Source organism: Helicoverpa zea, chromosome 23 (assembly GCF_022581195.2).
Source record: "Helicoverpa zea isolate HzStark_Cry1AcR chromosome 23, ilHelZeax1.1, whole genome shotgun sequence".
Taxonomy (NCBI): Eukaryota; Metazoa; Arthropoda; class Insecta; order Lepidoptera; family Noctuidae; genus Helicoverpa; species Helicoverpa zea.
In genome coordinates this window covers 5,841,583-5,856,026 of record NC_061474.1, presented here as the reverse complement: position 1 = coordinate 5,856,026, position 14,444 = coordinate 5,841,583, and the positions used below count along the sequence as shown (strand labels likewise).

At 37.9% G+C, this 14,444-nt stretch overlaps 2 protein-coding genes across 2 annotated transcripts; one reads left to right on the top strand and one right to left on the bottom strand.

The window, feature by feature from the left end:
- Positions 1 to 4,214: 4,214 nt before the first annotated feature.
- Positions 4,215 to 11,426, top strand: LOC124641862. Its single transcript, XM_047180109.1, has 5 exons — positions 4,215 to 4,563; positions 9,361 to 9,606; positions 9,715 to 9,857; positions 10,100 to 10,244; positions 10,778 to 11,426. Exons 1-5 carry the CDS (start codon positions 4,462 to 4,464, stop codon positions 11,153 to 11,155), a joined length of 1,014 nt encoding a protein of 337 aa, XP_047036065.1. The 5' UTR covers positions 4,215 to 4,461; the 3' UTR covers positions 11,156 to 11,426.
- Positions 11,427 to 11,937: 511 nt separating this feature from the next.
- LOC124641861 (protein SHQ1 homolog) lies at positions 11,938 to 14,376 on the bottom strand. The gene has a single exon (XM_047180108.1). It carries the CDS (start codon positions 14,211 to 14,213, stop codon positions 12,816 to 12,818), a length of 1,398 nt encoding a protein of 465 aa, XP_047036064.1. The 5' UTR covers positions 14,214 to 14,376; the 3' UTR covers positions 11,938 to 12,815.
- Positions 14,377 to 14,444: the final 68 nt, after the last annotated feature.

Sequence of the window (14,444 nt, the reverse complement as noted above, 5' to 3'; positions counted from 1 at the left end):
ATATGACGTTTTAGCAAAAGTGGTTCAATCTGATAAGCACTCTCTATTGATGTATAAACATCGAAGATCTGGAACACCTGATATGAAACTTCAAGAGCAATACTACACTTGAAATGTATAGAAATGAATGTTATGAAATAGGTATGGTGAATCCTATCCTAAAATAATGGACACGTATTTTTCTTTTCTCTCTCTCTCACAAACAAATAATAACGAAGATACAACAACGCTTCGTTAAGTCACTGCTTAGTACAAATTTTACATACTTAGACGTGGCGTCACGAGCCCTCACTCTCCGACTTTGTTGCGTTATATCTCATTATTATTTTGTATGTCTCTTCCAGACCTCGGGACTACAGAGTTCCGAATTTTTGGGAGGCAAACGTGGGGCCGAAGCCAACACGCTGAAGCCCTTTTGAGACAACTTTAATGAAATGGTGACACAATACCGTCGATTATCCCTTTATACACTATAGAAATGAACCCAAGGACATTCACCGGTGGACGTCGTTAAAAAAAAGACAATCCCCGGTTCTGTGCTAAACTATTGCTAACTATTGAGGGAAACTACTTGGGCTATTTGTGATGGGATGTTAGTGGATGTCAATGGTACATGTAAAAATGGCAGGTGGAGACTCGCCACCTCACTTACTGGGCCCCCGGGAACCTGAAGCGTGAGGATACCTCGGCGGACTTTAAACACAGATTACGCGCTCCCTGTGCTTACCATGAGGCACCTACCCTCCGAGCAGGGCTACTAATCCTGCTCTAGCGACTCCACTCTGGACGGCCAAGCCAAGCCAGAGGCGTGAGACCTACCCCCGTCATGGTTCACTCCGACCGGCCGGAGATGGGGGATACTCTCCCTGGAGAACTCAGCATATAGTATAGCCCCGCGGGGTTGCTACTCCCCGTCATCAGCCTCAGATGTCCTGCGGTGCCTATATCTCATTATTATTGTCGTTATTATCTCAAGAGCCTTTGTCCCAATTATGTTATGGTCGACTTCCAGTCACGATGCAACTGAGTACCAGTGTTTTACAAGGAGCGACTGCCTATCTGACCTCCACAACCTGGTTACCCGCTCAACCCAACATACCTTGGTAAGACTTACTGGCTTCTGACTACCCATAACGACTGCCAAGAATGTTCAATGACAGCCGGAACCTACAGTTTAACATCCCCTCCAAATAACGGTTATTGGTATCCAAAATATACGTAGAAAGTACATACGAACTTAGAAAAGTTGCATTGGCAGGCACTTGCCAGACCTGGAATCAAAGACGCACGCTCATACTTGAGAGATTGGTTCTCTACCCACTAAACCACCACGACTTCCACTAAGTCACCACGACTTTGTCATCTATTTAATGTTTTTTTACGTAATAATACGTGTAACATTTTTGCCACATAACTTAAATGCAGACTTATTAGAATCACTACTTTTATCCCTATGATCACGCCTATTGCGGTTCAGTTCTCAGCGTTTTGTTTAGTCCAATTTAATTAAATATATGGAACGTTTCTAATGTTTATCCGTATTCCGTTGTTTTCAAGTCAACGGGCCCTTAAAATTCAATATCAGACGGTTCAGATCTTTGATTTTGCTGACCCCGTAGTCGCTGGCATAAGGGACAGGATCCGCGTACGAAGTCGCGGGCAGAAGCTAGTAAAAAAATAAGAATGGCAAATAAATAGGCGTTTTTCCCATTTAACTTGGGAATTTCCCAGCTATAATATCAATGCACACTTTCGTCATTTACAAACATTTGTACAAAAAAATCTTGCTTCCAGACTCAATGTGTAGTGACAATTTTTGGTAATTTAAATTGATTGATTGATTGGAAAGAAATCAGACACAATATTTTTAGTGCATTTATTTATCTTTCAATATACCATTTATATTTTTAAATATTAGATTATAAAATATATATATAAAAAAACATTAAAAAATATAAACAATAGATGGCCACCGATATCGGGCACAGGGTCCAAGGTACCGGTGGTTAGGGTTCCAGAGACAGAAATCTCCTCACAATACGCGCCGTATCAAGGAGTACTGCCTTCTGAATCAATCCCTTGATCCAGCCGCCCAACGAGAGCCTCCTGAGGAGACACAATATTATTGTTATACAGTTAACATTTTTACTTAAAATGTGGTACTTTTAAGTACACTGGCAACATTGCATTTCAACGTGGTTCTCATAAAAGTGGTTACAAGTCTTCAGTATCAGTGGTGTTCTAAAGTTTAAGTGTCGTGTCGAGCCGAAAAGTTTTATTTAATGTTATTTTTTTTCCGACCGCATCAATTCTAATATTTCAAAATGCGTCGATTATGGTACGTTCACATTGTCTATTAATTTATTTAAATAGTAGGAAAAACACACGCTTGAAAAGTTTTCAGAAGCTAACATAATTTTCGTTTATGTCCAAGTAACACTTTATTTGCCACGAAAATCGTACATTTTCACTGATATCATACAGAATACCCAATTGCACGTATCACCACAGATTACTATATATACAAGAATGTTACAAGAACGAGTTTCACTATAAAGATTGTGTTTAGGTATCCCGGGGAGTCTACTCACTGTCTATGACTTTAAGTCTGTGTAGCATACACAGAAGTTTATACAATTTGTATTAAAATTACCGTCCGTCCCATGAAGGTATTTATTATTAGATATCGATACCTAATTAATATTCGGTAGTGGCAACAAGCTTTTCTATCTGCTTTTCTTTCTTTGCTATCCAGGCTAAGCTTTTAAAAAAGCCCTTTAAAATAAATAAAAAACTTTTTACAAAAAAAATAAAACCGACTTCCAAAAACACTAAAAAGCCAAAAAAAAACTAATTTTAGGTGCATCGGCCTAGAAGTCGGTGTCTAATGGATGTCCCTAAGTTGATTTTGATAATGGGACCACCTCGGAAGTATAAGCTATCTATCAAACAAAGAAAGAATCATCAAAATCGATAATAAATGGCTGAGTAATCGCGTAACAAACATACAACAAAAAAAAATACGGTCGAATTGAGAACCTCCGCTTTTTGGGAAGTCGGTTAAAAATATTTTGCAAAAGAATGTAACTTACATAGCAACAGGGAATACAGGGGAGCGCGGGCGACCACCGAAAATGCTCTTGTAACTTTTTTTTTTAATTTACCCATTTTAATGGAAGTTGCGGTTATTTCGGGGGAAAAAATTCATTAGGTAAGTATTATTTTTACATTGATAAAGTTTGATATTTTATTGAGCCATGTGAATATCTAGCCTGTATTAAAATTATCCTTTCGGGACCGATGGGAAAATTATTACCTGCATATTGTATGTAGGTACTTATAGATGACGAGAAGCTCGCCATCACATAGACTAGGTTTAGGATATTATAGATTAGGTTCCAGCTGTTCTTGGCGGTTCCACCCGCGCGAGGAATATGTACCTACTAACTTCCCATACGCGGATAAAAAGTTGTCTCTCTCTCAGCTGTTGACTCTAGACTCTAGCTAGACCATCAGCGAAGGTAACTTTGCGAATAGACAGAGTTGGTACCTAACTACGGTAACTTTTTAGGTTTTGAAACTTTTGAGGATTTGTGACATTTTATAATCAAGAGTTTGGAACATGTTTTGAAAACAAAATCTATTTGTTCTAAGTTAGGTGATCATCCTCCGAGCCTTTTTCCCAACTATGTTGGAGTCGACTTCCAGTCTAACCGGATGTAGATGGGTAACAGTGCTTTACAATCTGGGCAACCCAGTACCCCTTGGTTAAACTAGTGTCAGACTTACTGGCTTGTGACTACCCGTAACGACTGCCAATAATGTTCTATGACCTACAGTTTAACGTGCCATCCGAAACACAGTCATTGGTCTAAGATATACTTAGAAAGTACATACAAACTTAGAAAAGTTGCATTCGCCCTCATACTCGAGTTTGGTTCTTTGTTCAAAGTTACGTAGGTAGGTAGGTACCTACATTCAAATATAGTCGCGTTAGTCATTCAATCAAATGGCCGATTGAACCAGATGAATGCGACATAGTGACAACATGGGTAATCATGATTCCCCTAAGCTGATTGTAAAATACTTTATAAAAGTAATTTTCGTATTTTAAGGGGGAATTAGCACTGAATATTATTGTAATAGGTACTATAACTACTTACCTGTACCTGTGTACCTAGTGACGATAGGTCATTCGCTCGTCATAGCAATCCCAACAAGAATAAGTAGGTACTGTCACAAAAAAATAATTAAAAAAATCTTTTTTTCAGGTTCGTTACGATTCTCTGTTATCAGATACCATCGTATCACGCTTTCTTTTGGTCAACGAAAGGCCATCCATGGATCGAAAAGTACCACTACCCAGGATACTACACCACACCAAAGTCCGTTTACGTAAATGGCACAGACACAGAAATCCCTGGCACGAAATTTACTCCAGATTATAGAGTTGAAGAAAAAATGCACGTTGTATATGGTGCGTTTAAGAAAGAACAAGAGAAGCCTTACAGAATCACCCCAATATATAAAATGCTACGTGTTCCTTATTATAAAAGAGATGTGGTAAGTAGGTACCACCGTAGATATTAAATATACACCACACCGTAGATATAGCATTAAATATAATAAATAACAAAAAGTACGCTATAGGTATACTACTGGATATGACCAAGGCATACGACAAAGTGCAATTCGGAATACTTTTAAATAAGTTACACGGAATCGGAATTCGTGGAAATGCATATAAATGGTTCGAATCTTATCTTAAGGATAGAGAGCAGGTTGTCGAGATAGAATTTTTCAACAAAGAAACCAAAGAAATATTACAAATAAGATCCAATTTAAAAGCCATAAATGCTTCCATCCCCCAAGGGAGTGTCATAGGGTGTCTTTTATTCCTCATCTACATTAATGATCTTCCTAAAGCAATAAATGAACCGTGTGTATTGTTCGCAGATGACGTATCGTTACTGACCTCTTATCAAATCAATGAAAATATAATCTACAAACTAAATAGTCTCCTTTCAACTGTTATAAATTGGCTAAAAAACCACAACCTAGAAATAAATTTCACCAAAACCAAACTAATAACCTTCCACCCACACCAAAGAGACCCTATAAAAATTAACTACACGTACGATACAACGAAACTAGAGCAGATTAATAATTTCACTCTCCTAGGACTATCTATAGACGAACACGTAAACTGGAAATCTCATATTCAAAAGATTAGAGCTAAACTTTCAAAATTCGCATACGCCTTACGCGAAATAAAGAGAACCACCAACTTCCAAACGGCACTCGTCGCCTATTATGCATACGCCCAAGCGTGGCTCAGCTATGGCGTCATACTCTGGGGGAACAGCACTGATTCACATACCATATTTACCCTACAAAAGAAACTCATCCGTATATTAACAAATATAGATCAATTAGACAGCTGTAAACCTCATTTTCAGAAACACAAAATATTAACACTTCCTTGTCTATATATTTTAGAAATTTGCAAATTTGTCCGAAAATATCCAGAATTTTATAAAACTCGCGAAGAAATCCAAAGTAAACATAACTTAAGGCATAAAAATAGATTAAATTTACCTACATCCAGACTTAAAATACACTCTTCCGGTCCGTTAGTAAGCTCCATCAAAGTATATAACAATCTACCAAAGAACATAAAAGATGAACCTAAAACCACAATATTTATAAAGAAATTAAAGCAATTCCTCAATGACAAATGTTACTATACAATAAAAGAATACATGGAAGACAAATCCTTAAAAAAATAAAAACTATATAAAAAGTACACGCATATAAGACACAACATAAACACACACACACACATACACACAAACTCACACACCCACTCACACCGACACTCACATGTACACTAATTAATATTATGTTATTAAGTATAATTATAATTTAGTATTAAGCTACTGTTAAACTTCTCCAACTACTTTAAGCTGTGCCCTATTGGGTCCATATTGTATCTAAAACTATAATGTACCACCTATAATGTAACATATGGAATGCTAATAAAGGATTGAGTATTGAGTATTGAGTATATCTCAAACCTCATCATCTCCATAAATCATCCATCTCATACCTTACCTTGTTGTTACCTTTTTTGTACCTACTGGAATTGTTTTTGTTTTGTTTATTGTACTAAGTAGGATTTATTTTAGTTTTAATTATGATCTGACCGTTTTTTGGTGCAGTCGGCAGTCCTGTCAGTGAGTACAAAAAAATATTTTCCGTTGAAAATGATAGCTGTCAAATGCAGATAAGATTCTGCACCTTGTGGCCCAGCGCACACCGCTGGAAGCGCGTCGGAGCCACTCGGAGCGCATTTGAAGACAACAATCCTAATTCCTAACTAATATTACAAATGTGAAAGTAACTCTGTCTGTCTGTCTGTCTGTATTTTCTTCACGCCTAAACTACTGAACCGATTTGTGTAAAATTTGGTACAGACATAGTTTGGAACTTAAGAATGAACATAGCATACTTTTTATTACAAAAAATATAAAAATAAAATTTAGTCCGGACATATAGCGCCATCTATTGATCAACCCAAAAATCTGCCGGAAGTTACTATTCCACGCGAACGAAGTCGCGGGTAAAAGCTAGTATAAACCTTAACTATCTTGACCGACATACGGTCTAGAAAAGATTTTTTTTAAACGGTTTTATTTAGCTCACCCCGTTTGTTTTATTATTTATTCATTCTTGGGTCAAATTTAGAAATTGAAATTTCAGTGCCTTCCTGTTGTCAGATTGATCTGAAATTTGGTACACACCTTTAATTCCGATGACAATACAATATAGTAATATCAATAACATTGTAAATCCAAGATGGCCGCCGGTACAAAATGGCGGATTACATATTTTTCCACAACCCCCTCAATATGGGTATCAAATGAAAGGGCTACTCAAGTAGAATACTGTCAGCAACCCCAACGGGGCCCAACAGGGCCAAGGCCTGCCTGGGCTGCGGGATTGTCCTAAAGAGTTACCGTGGTCGTGGTACATAAAAGGCCTACGACGAAAAAGAACGGTTTTTAGTCAGTAAGAGTCTGGCACTCCCTCACCGCTGCTGACCCATGTATAGAACGAAGAATATTCGGTAGGCATTTTCATTAAATACTAAAAACTAGATAATAAAAAATCGGTAAAAAAAACTTTTAAGTTAAACGGTTTTATATCTTATGTGCACTGAAAAATAAAAAAAACAGTTACTTACCTATAAACCTACGTAGGTGGTCCCGGTCATATTAGACTAAAATAAAAACGTGGGGCCCTCTGAAATCCTACTTATGGCAAAGCATATCTTTATACTTTGGTAGATCGTGAGCTCGGCGTTCGCTGATGAAGCCGCTACGGCTGATTATTGATTGTCAAAATCTCCAGTTATGATTATAGTAAGTCGATGCAATCCACACCTATTATACCTCTAGCTAGAAGAAAGTATTACAGCAATAGTTACGGAATGGGCCCCACGTTTTTATTTTTTTTAATTTTTAAATTTATTTAAAGGGCTTTTTGAAGGGCTGAAATTTTTTTTTTAATTTATTTAAAGGGCTTTGTCGCTTAGCGACCACATCGCCCAGTTCTAGATAAACAAAGATTGGTTACTTATCACTAGCTTACGATCTACCTTCTTATAACTAACTAGCTTTCCGCCCGCGGTTTCACCCGCGTCCCGAGCGAGATAACTGCTTCCCGTAGCCGGATGGTGACAAAAACTTCTCCTGGCTCGATACTACCTCCCTGCCAATTTTCAGCTAAATCGGTTCAGCCGTTCTTGAGTTATAAATGGAGTAACTAACACGACTTTCTTTTATATATTATAATATTATATAGATTGGTATAATTGTTTCGCTCCGTCAGATATTGGATAAGCAAGAACAGCGTTACAGAAGCCGATGTCATTCGTTCTTTGCCGTCCCAACATGTGGATCCTAACATTTTCATTCCGGGCACATTCCATCAAAATATGGAAGACATCCTCGACCACTGCGCATGAATCACAACATGCGACGGAACTTTTCTACAAAAAAATAAATTCGCATGAGCCGCTCGGGTGCGGGCGAGAGCATCGGAGAGCATGCGCGCACATCTTTTGTAGACCGTATGTCAAGGTAGTTAAAGTGTGTATTAAATTGTTGTCTTCAAATGCGCTCCGGCGCGCTTCCAGCGGTGTGCGCTGGGCCTATAATTTATGCGTGCATCTACAGGGTGCAAGTAGCTTGTGCATGTTGAGGCACATTTGCGGGTACATGCATTTTAAAACCGGCTAAGAGGGTGTCGGACCACGCTCAGTGTAGGTAGCGTTCCGTAGTTTCATATACAGGGTGTGTCGTTCACAATCTCCGCTCCGTAGACGAAGAAGGGGCAGAAGACGGCGAATACGACGTCCGCCCCATCCGCCCCGGGGGGTGATCAGCGGGCGACAGGCGCGGGGGAGCCACCGCCTGCATCACAAGGATCAACTCCTGCGCTCCGGCCATTATAAGGACACTTCCCCACTAGGGGGAGGTATGAGGGGCCTGCCGTAAGGCGGGCAATCGCCGGTGGGGGACTGGATGCCATAGATTCGACACTCAGGCGAGGTCGGAGTGCCGCTGGGCCTTTTTAGTGGGTATATTGGGAACGTCTTTACCGGGGAGTCCCACATACCCCTCTCCCGTCCCCCGACGGGAAGGGGATGCGTAATAGCATTTTTAGCCCAGCGACAACTAAAACAAAAATTTAGGTATTATGGTGTTATGTCAAAGAATACACGAATGCTAATTGCTAGCTCAGGTTTTTTGATACTCTTACGTTCACATCAGCTAGTTACTAAATATGTATTGTAAGTGTGTGGTGTTATAAAATGGGAAGTAAGAGGTTGTCATGGTACCTATGGGCATGTTATGAGGGATGATACGCATGCAACAAAGTGTGTGCGAAGTATATTTGTAGATAGATGGAGAATGGAGAGAAAGGGGAAACCCTAAGAAAAATGGATGGATGGCCTGAAAGAGATCATGAATAGGAAGGGAGTGAGTGTCAGTATGACGAGTGACGGGGAACAAATTGCGTCGACACAAATAAAATTAGGAACAGGGCAGGAAGAAGAAGTGTTACGTGTTGTTATTTTCTAGTTGTATCTCGTGGTTTCACCCGCGACTCGGGTGAACTTCTTTCCTTATCCGAATAAATTAAAGCATGGTATATTACAATAGACCATGCTTTATTTTAATCGGATACTCAATATCCAATATTATTAATATTAAAGATATAAATCAATATTCAGTATAACAGTAATTAATCATTATTCAGTAGTTTCGGAGCTAACACACTATAACTCCACAGGAACAGGCAACCAATTTGGGTTGTTACTGTTGTGCAACATATAGGAGGCATATAACTCTCGCTGGTTGCGCCGTGCTCACCACACGCCATGTATTAACCACTGCAAATCCCACTGTACTCATATTAAGGTCTTATGGACACATGGAAAACTTAGAAGGCATTCTCGGGGGCTGGTACGAGTATAGTGCTAATACTTATAACTCGTCTTTGTACTTCTCAGTTTCAAGAATACACATTCATCCTATGGTGAGTTTGTTTCCGCAGTTCCCTAGGTACTATCTATATACCTACCTACATTAAAGGTTACTTTCCCCGCACCTTTAGTTCATACTTTTGAATTTTGTGACTTTTCAGTATAAATATGACTACGAAGTTAATGTAAGCCATCCAATACCGGTGATGTACGACCTTTCACTTTGGGCAGCAACGTATCGTTTTTATGGAAACTGGTACACATATTCGACAGCATATATCTGCCCTCGAGCCGGTTCAGGCTGGTAAGTTAAGTATGCTAGTCACATCCATGAAACGACGTATTTTCATTGTTCATTTAATTTGTTTTGCAACAGGCTGCATTTCCGAAGAAAATGAGCAGACATAAAGCAAGAGAAAAACCAGTAAATGTATCTAGTATTCAGATCGCATCATAAATATGTATTTCCAATATAATTCAAATCAATTATCATCTTACGTAGGTATTCAATTATATAGTGTTTAATTATAACATTTATCTCCTAAGGTATGAGTATTCATCGACGATTCCTCGAACATTTGATCTGTCTGTCGTGGTTGGACACCAATTCATGAAGTCATATAAGCGCCGTCCTCTTCCGTGGCACAAATATGCCGTGAGAACTAAAAAATATGTGTGGCCTTGTCCTAAGGTATTTTATTTTAATTTAATCTCGCTACTAGAGCAATCGCCAGACTTGAACCCAACTAAGCTTGCATCATAGGATGTGCTTCAGAGAAGAGCTCTGCCGAATATGGGTGATATTCAGTTGCAAGAAGATATTATTCAGTTGTTGCAACGAACATTCCATTCCAACTAATTTTGAGTAGGTCTCAGATCAAAGGAGTAGGTATGCCAAATCGATGTTCCTGTGTTGTTCGTGTTCGTGGCGAAAACAGATTACATACCTATTATTGTTTAATTTAAACAAAAAAATTCTTAAAACAACTGTTAACTTATCGAACTTTAATGTTAGTAGTCCAAATATGAAAAATACCTTTTTTACGAAATTGGCTAATTCTCATTCATGAAAATGTGGCTTGGTGTTTCTGACTTAATTTGATGAATTCGTAAAGAAAATTTCAATAAGTATGTCAATGAGCGAAACCCTTAGATGTGTGTAGGTAGTTACTGAAAAAACTTACCTATCAATTTATTAATGACAGGCTTTTATTACGTTTTCAGAGTGACTGGCATTGGTATCACTGTATAATGGGAGAATACTGGGGCAGATTCGGCATGGATTCTGGTGGTGCTATGCATATGATGATGGAAGGCAAATCCAATAGACACGACGGATTGGCTGGCATGTGTTCGTTTTCTCTGAAGCTCAGAGCATTTCAAACGACTCATTACTTCACTGTAGTGGACACATATCCTGTGTTAGATTTCTTGTATGATGCATATTTGGGCTTGAAACCATATGCGTGGCTGGACTATAGATTCCAAAATACGAGATGGGGAGCCCCAATACCATATTGGGGTGAATATGTTTACAGTGGCTACAGTTTTGGTTGGGATTATTATTATTATATGAGCCCGCTACCTAATTATCGTCGTTAAACAATAATCATTAAAACTACTTTTACACACACTAATAATTTATGGCTTAATAGAAATTCGCAAGTTACTGAATCGATAAAAAATCGGTTAAGAGTAGAGGCCAACTTTAAATCGGCAATTCCGATCCCATTTTCTTTAACGACCTATTCGAAATTATTTAAAATCTAGCTTCCGACCTCAGCTTCACCCGCGTATAGGGCTACCATTCGTCCGGGTTTCCCCGGATTTGTCCTCGTTTGGAGGCCGTCCGGGCGCGGTTTCAAGAAGTGTCCGGGGAAAACCCGGACACTTTTTATCTAAGGAAGCACCTCATTGAATTTAAGTATATGTTAATAGTAAATGGACTGCAAATTAGGTATTAATTTGTTTAAAAAAATGGTATTCGTTCGGGGAAAAAATGCGATTTACGCCAAATGTCCGGGTTTTTTAATGTTTGTCCGGGTTTGGCGAAATTCGAGATGGCAGCCCTACCCGCGTAGTGTATTGATAAAAAGCCCATGTCTCAATCCAGGGTATCACCTATCTACATACCAAATCGGTCCAGCCGTTTTTGCGAGAAACAATAACAAACATACATCCATACATTCTCACAAACTGTCATGTTTATAATATTAGTAGAAGTAGGACAATCGATTATTTCCTTAGGTCACACATCACTATAAGTATTAATCAGTTATGCACTTTCAGTATCAATCAGGGAACTCACATCATAACTCGAAAGCAATATAGTATGCACAGAAATTTCTTAATTATAGCAGCAACAGCAGAATTAAACAAATAAATCAAGTTTGAACTAACATAATTGTTTATTATTTATTACAATTTCCTTTATACAGCTGTATAAGTGGTGAAAAGGCTAGTCCCAGTCAGGTATTTACCTAAAGAAATTGTAAGTCTGGAACATGCTTCGCTACCTATAAATGAACAACTGCTCTACCGCTTTTGTGCAAACTTCACACAAACCATCCACTAAATAAACAATTCAGTTGCATGTAGGTAATTATTGCAAATTATTTTTTTTGCTAGGAGTATCTTTATTAAGTTTTAAGATTATTAGCCTATTTTAAAGGAATGATATTAAATCTGCTTATTTTTATTTTTCATTATAATCACATACTATTGTATACATAGTGGTGTAACACACTGTTTATGATAGAGGCATTATTATCATAATACTACTACAGCTAGTTTAGTGAAATATCAATTCTCTACTATTTATTATGTATTACATTGTTCTATAATTTTATGTATATTTTTGTATAATAAAAATTTTAACACATAGTCAAGCTACTGAAAGTTGGATATACTGTTGCTTAAATTGTCTTTTCTTATGTACACACTTACTGTTCGAGAAAAAGCTTGATTCAGATCTAAGACATTTCAATTCATACATTGTATCTACTTGAAGTAGTCATATCATAGCACACTTCATAAAATTATTCAAATTTCATAAAATATTATGATATTAACGGTAAACAAAAACAGCAGTCAGGTTGCCATGAAACGCAGCCATTTCATGAAGTGATCAAGCATTTTATGAAGTGGCTACAACGTATTTACCGCCTGATCATTTAAATCAGCCGAATGTCTTATACTATCAGTGATTACGTCAGATCATTCACAAGCCTTTACTGGTTAACTCCTAGGAGCCACGCAACTGTCAGGATGGGTCATCATCAGAGTCAAGGTCATCAGATGAGTCATCGGATGAATCGCTGCTATCCGAGGAATCGGTTTCATCATCACTTTCATCATCAATGTATGCCGTATTTGTTCTATGTAACCCTGTTAATAAAGACATGGATGCCATTTTAACTGCTACTTCATTCTCCATTATATTGTCAACTTCCTCTTGCTTGACTAGTTCCGCTGCTGCTTCTAATTCTTCAATGTCTAATTCTAAATCACTTTTGGTTATTTCAATATTAGCAATATTATTGTAGAGCTCATCAAGCTCCTCATTTCTACATTTCTGTAGGAATACTAAATAATCCTTGATGTACAACTGATTCAGAATATATCTAGCATCATTACTGGCATTGAACATTTGATGTATTTCTATAAGACATTTCACCACAAACTTCTTGCCCTTTCTGAAGAGACTGACAAGATCATTTTTAACTTTATTGCATAAGTCAAAGTTTCTAAATATTGGATAGATTAAAGCTCGTCTGTAACAAGCGACGAGGACTTGTTTCATATCTGTAAATGTGCAGAACCAACTTAGTGTTGATGATAGTTTATTTATAGTCCAACCTGATTCCACAGTGCTTTCATTCAATGTTGTTCGTTTATCATAGCAGTATCCATAGAGAATATCTACCAGACCATATAGGACCTGCTTGTATTCATTCTTACTGAGTAAAAACTGCTTATTTGGTAGTTCTTTGAGCACGCCCACTTCTTCTTCAGAGAATTCAGGGTCTTTAAGTAAATTTGTATTGCTCCAAGGAGCTACGGCCGTAACAAAAGGTTCAAGAAGTTCTTCATCATAAAAATCTGCCAGGTAGTGATCTGATGAAAATTTGTCATTTTCGTATTGTATTCTCTTACTCTGTCGTTCTTCAATTGACACCATTTCAGGGACTCTCAGTTCAAAAATTTGAGGGAACTCAACACCAATGTTACTGAATTCAGTCGTTATTTTGTTTGCAAATCCATAACTATATTTGTTACTGTAATCATCATCTTTGCTATCATTCTCTATAGTGATACCATCTTCTTCTAACATTTCCACTAGATTGGGGTTTATGTCAGGTATATCCCTAGGAGCTAATAGACTAGTGATCATGTCTAGATTTTCAAAATGTTGGCCTGGAACTTCTTTGTCGAAGGTTAAATTGAAGTCACCGGAATCGCAAATGTATGAGCCCTTAGAGCTGTCATTATCGACTATTCTGGCTGGCAGGCGCAGTCGCAAGAAGTACGGGCTAGATACAAACAGAAAATTCTCACCATCGACGTCTATTTCCGTATCGCCAATGTTTGTATATGGCGCGTGCACATTTATGTAGATGTGATTATCGTCCTGAGTTAACTTGAAACGCGGTGTTAACATTTTGGTTTCACTGTTCTAGAAGTATTCATATATAATTGTAAGTTAAATAAACGTTACGAAATAACTTCTTTAAGAATTATCCATTCACCAATTTAAAAACACAATCCGTAAATTATCTCAACACACCGCAGAACAAACCCGAATTGATTGAATGAAACTTGACGTTGACAATTAATGAAAATGACATTTGACCATGCTGTGCTGTGCCGACCCCAAATAAAATTGGGATGG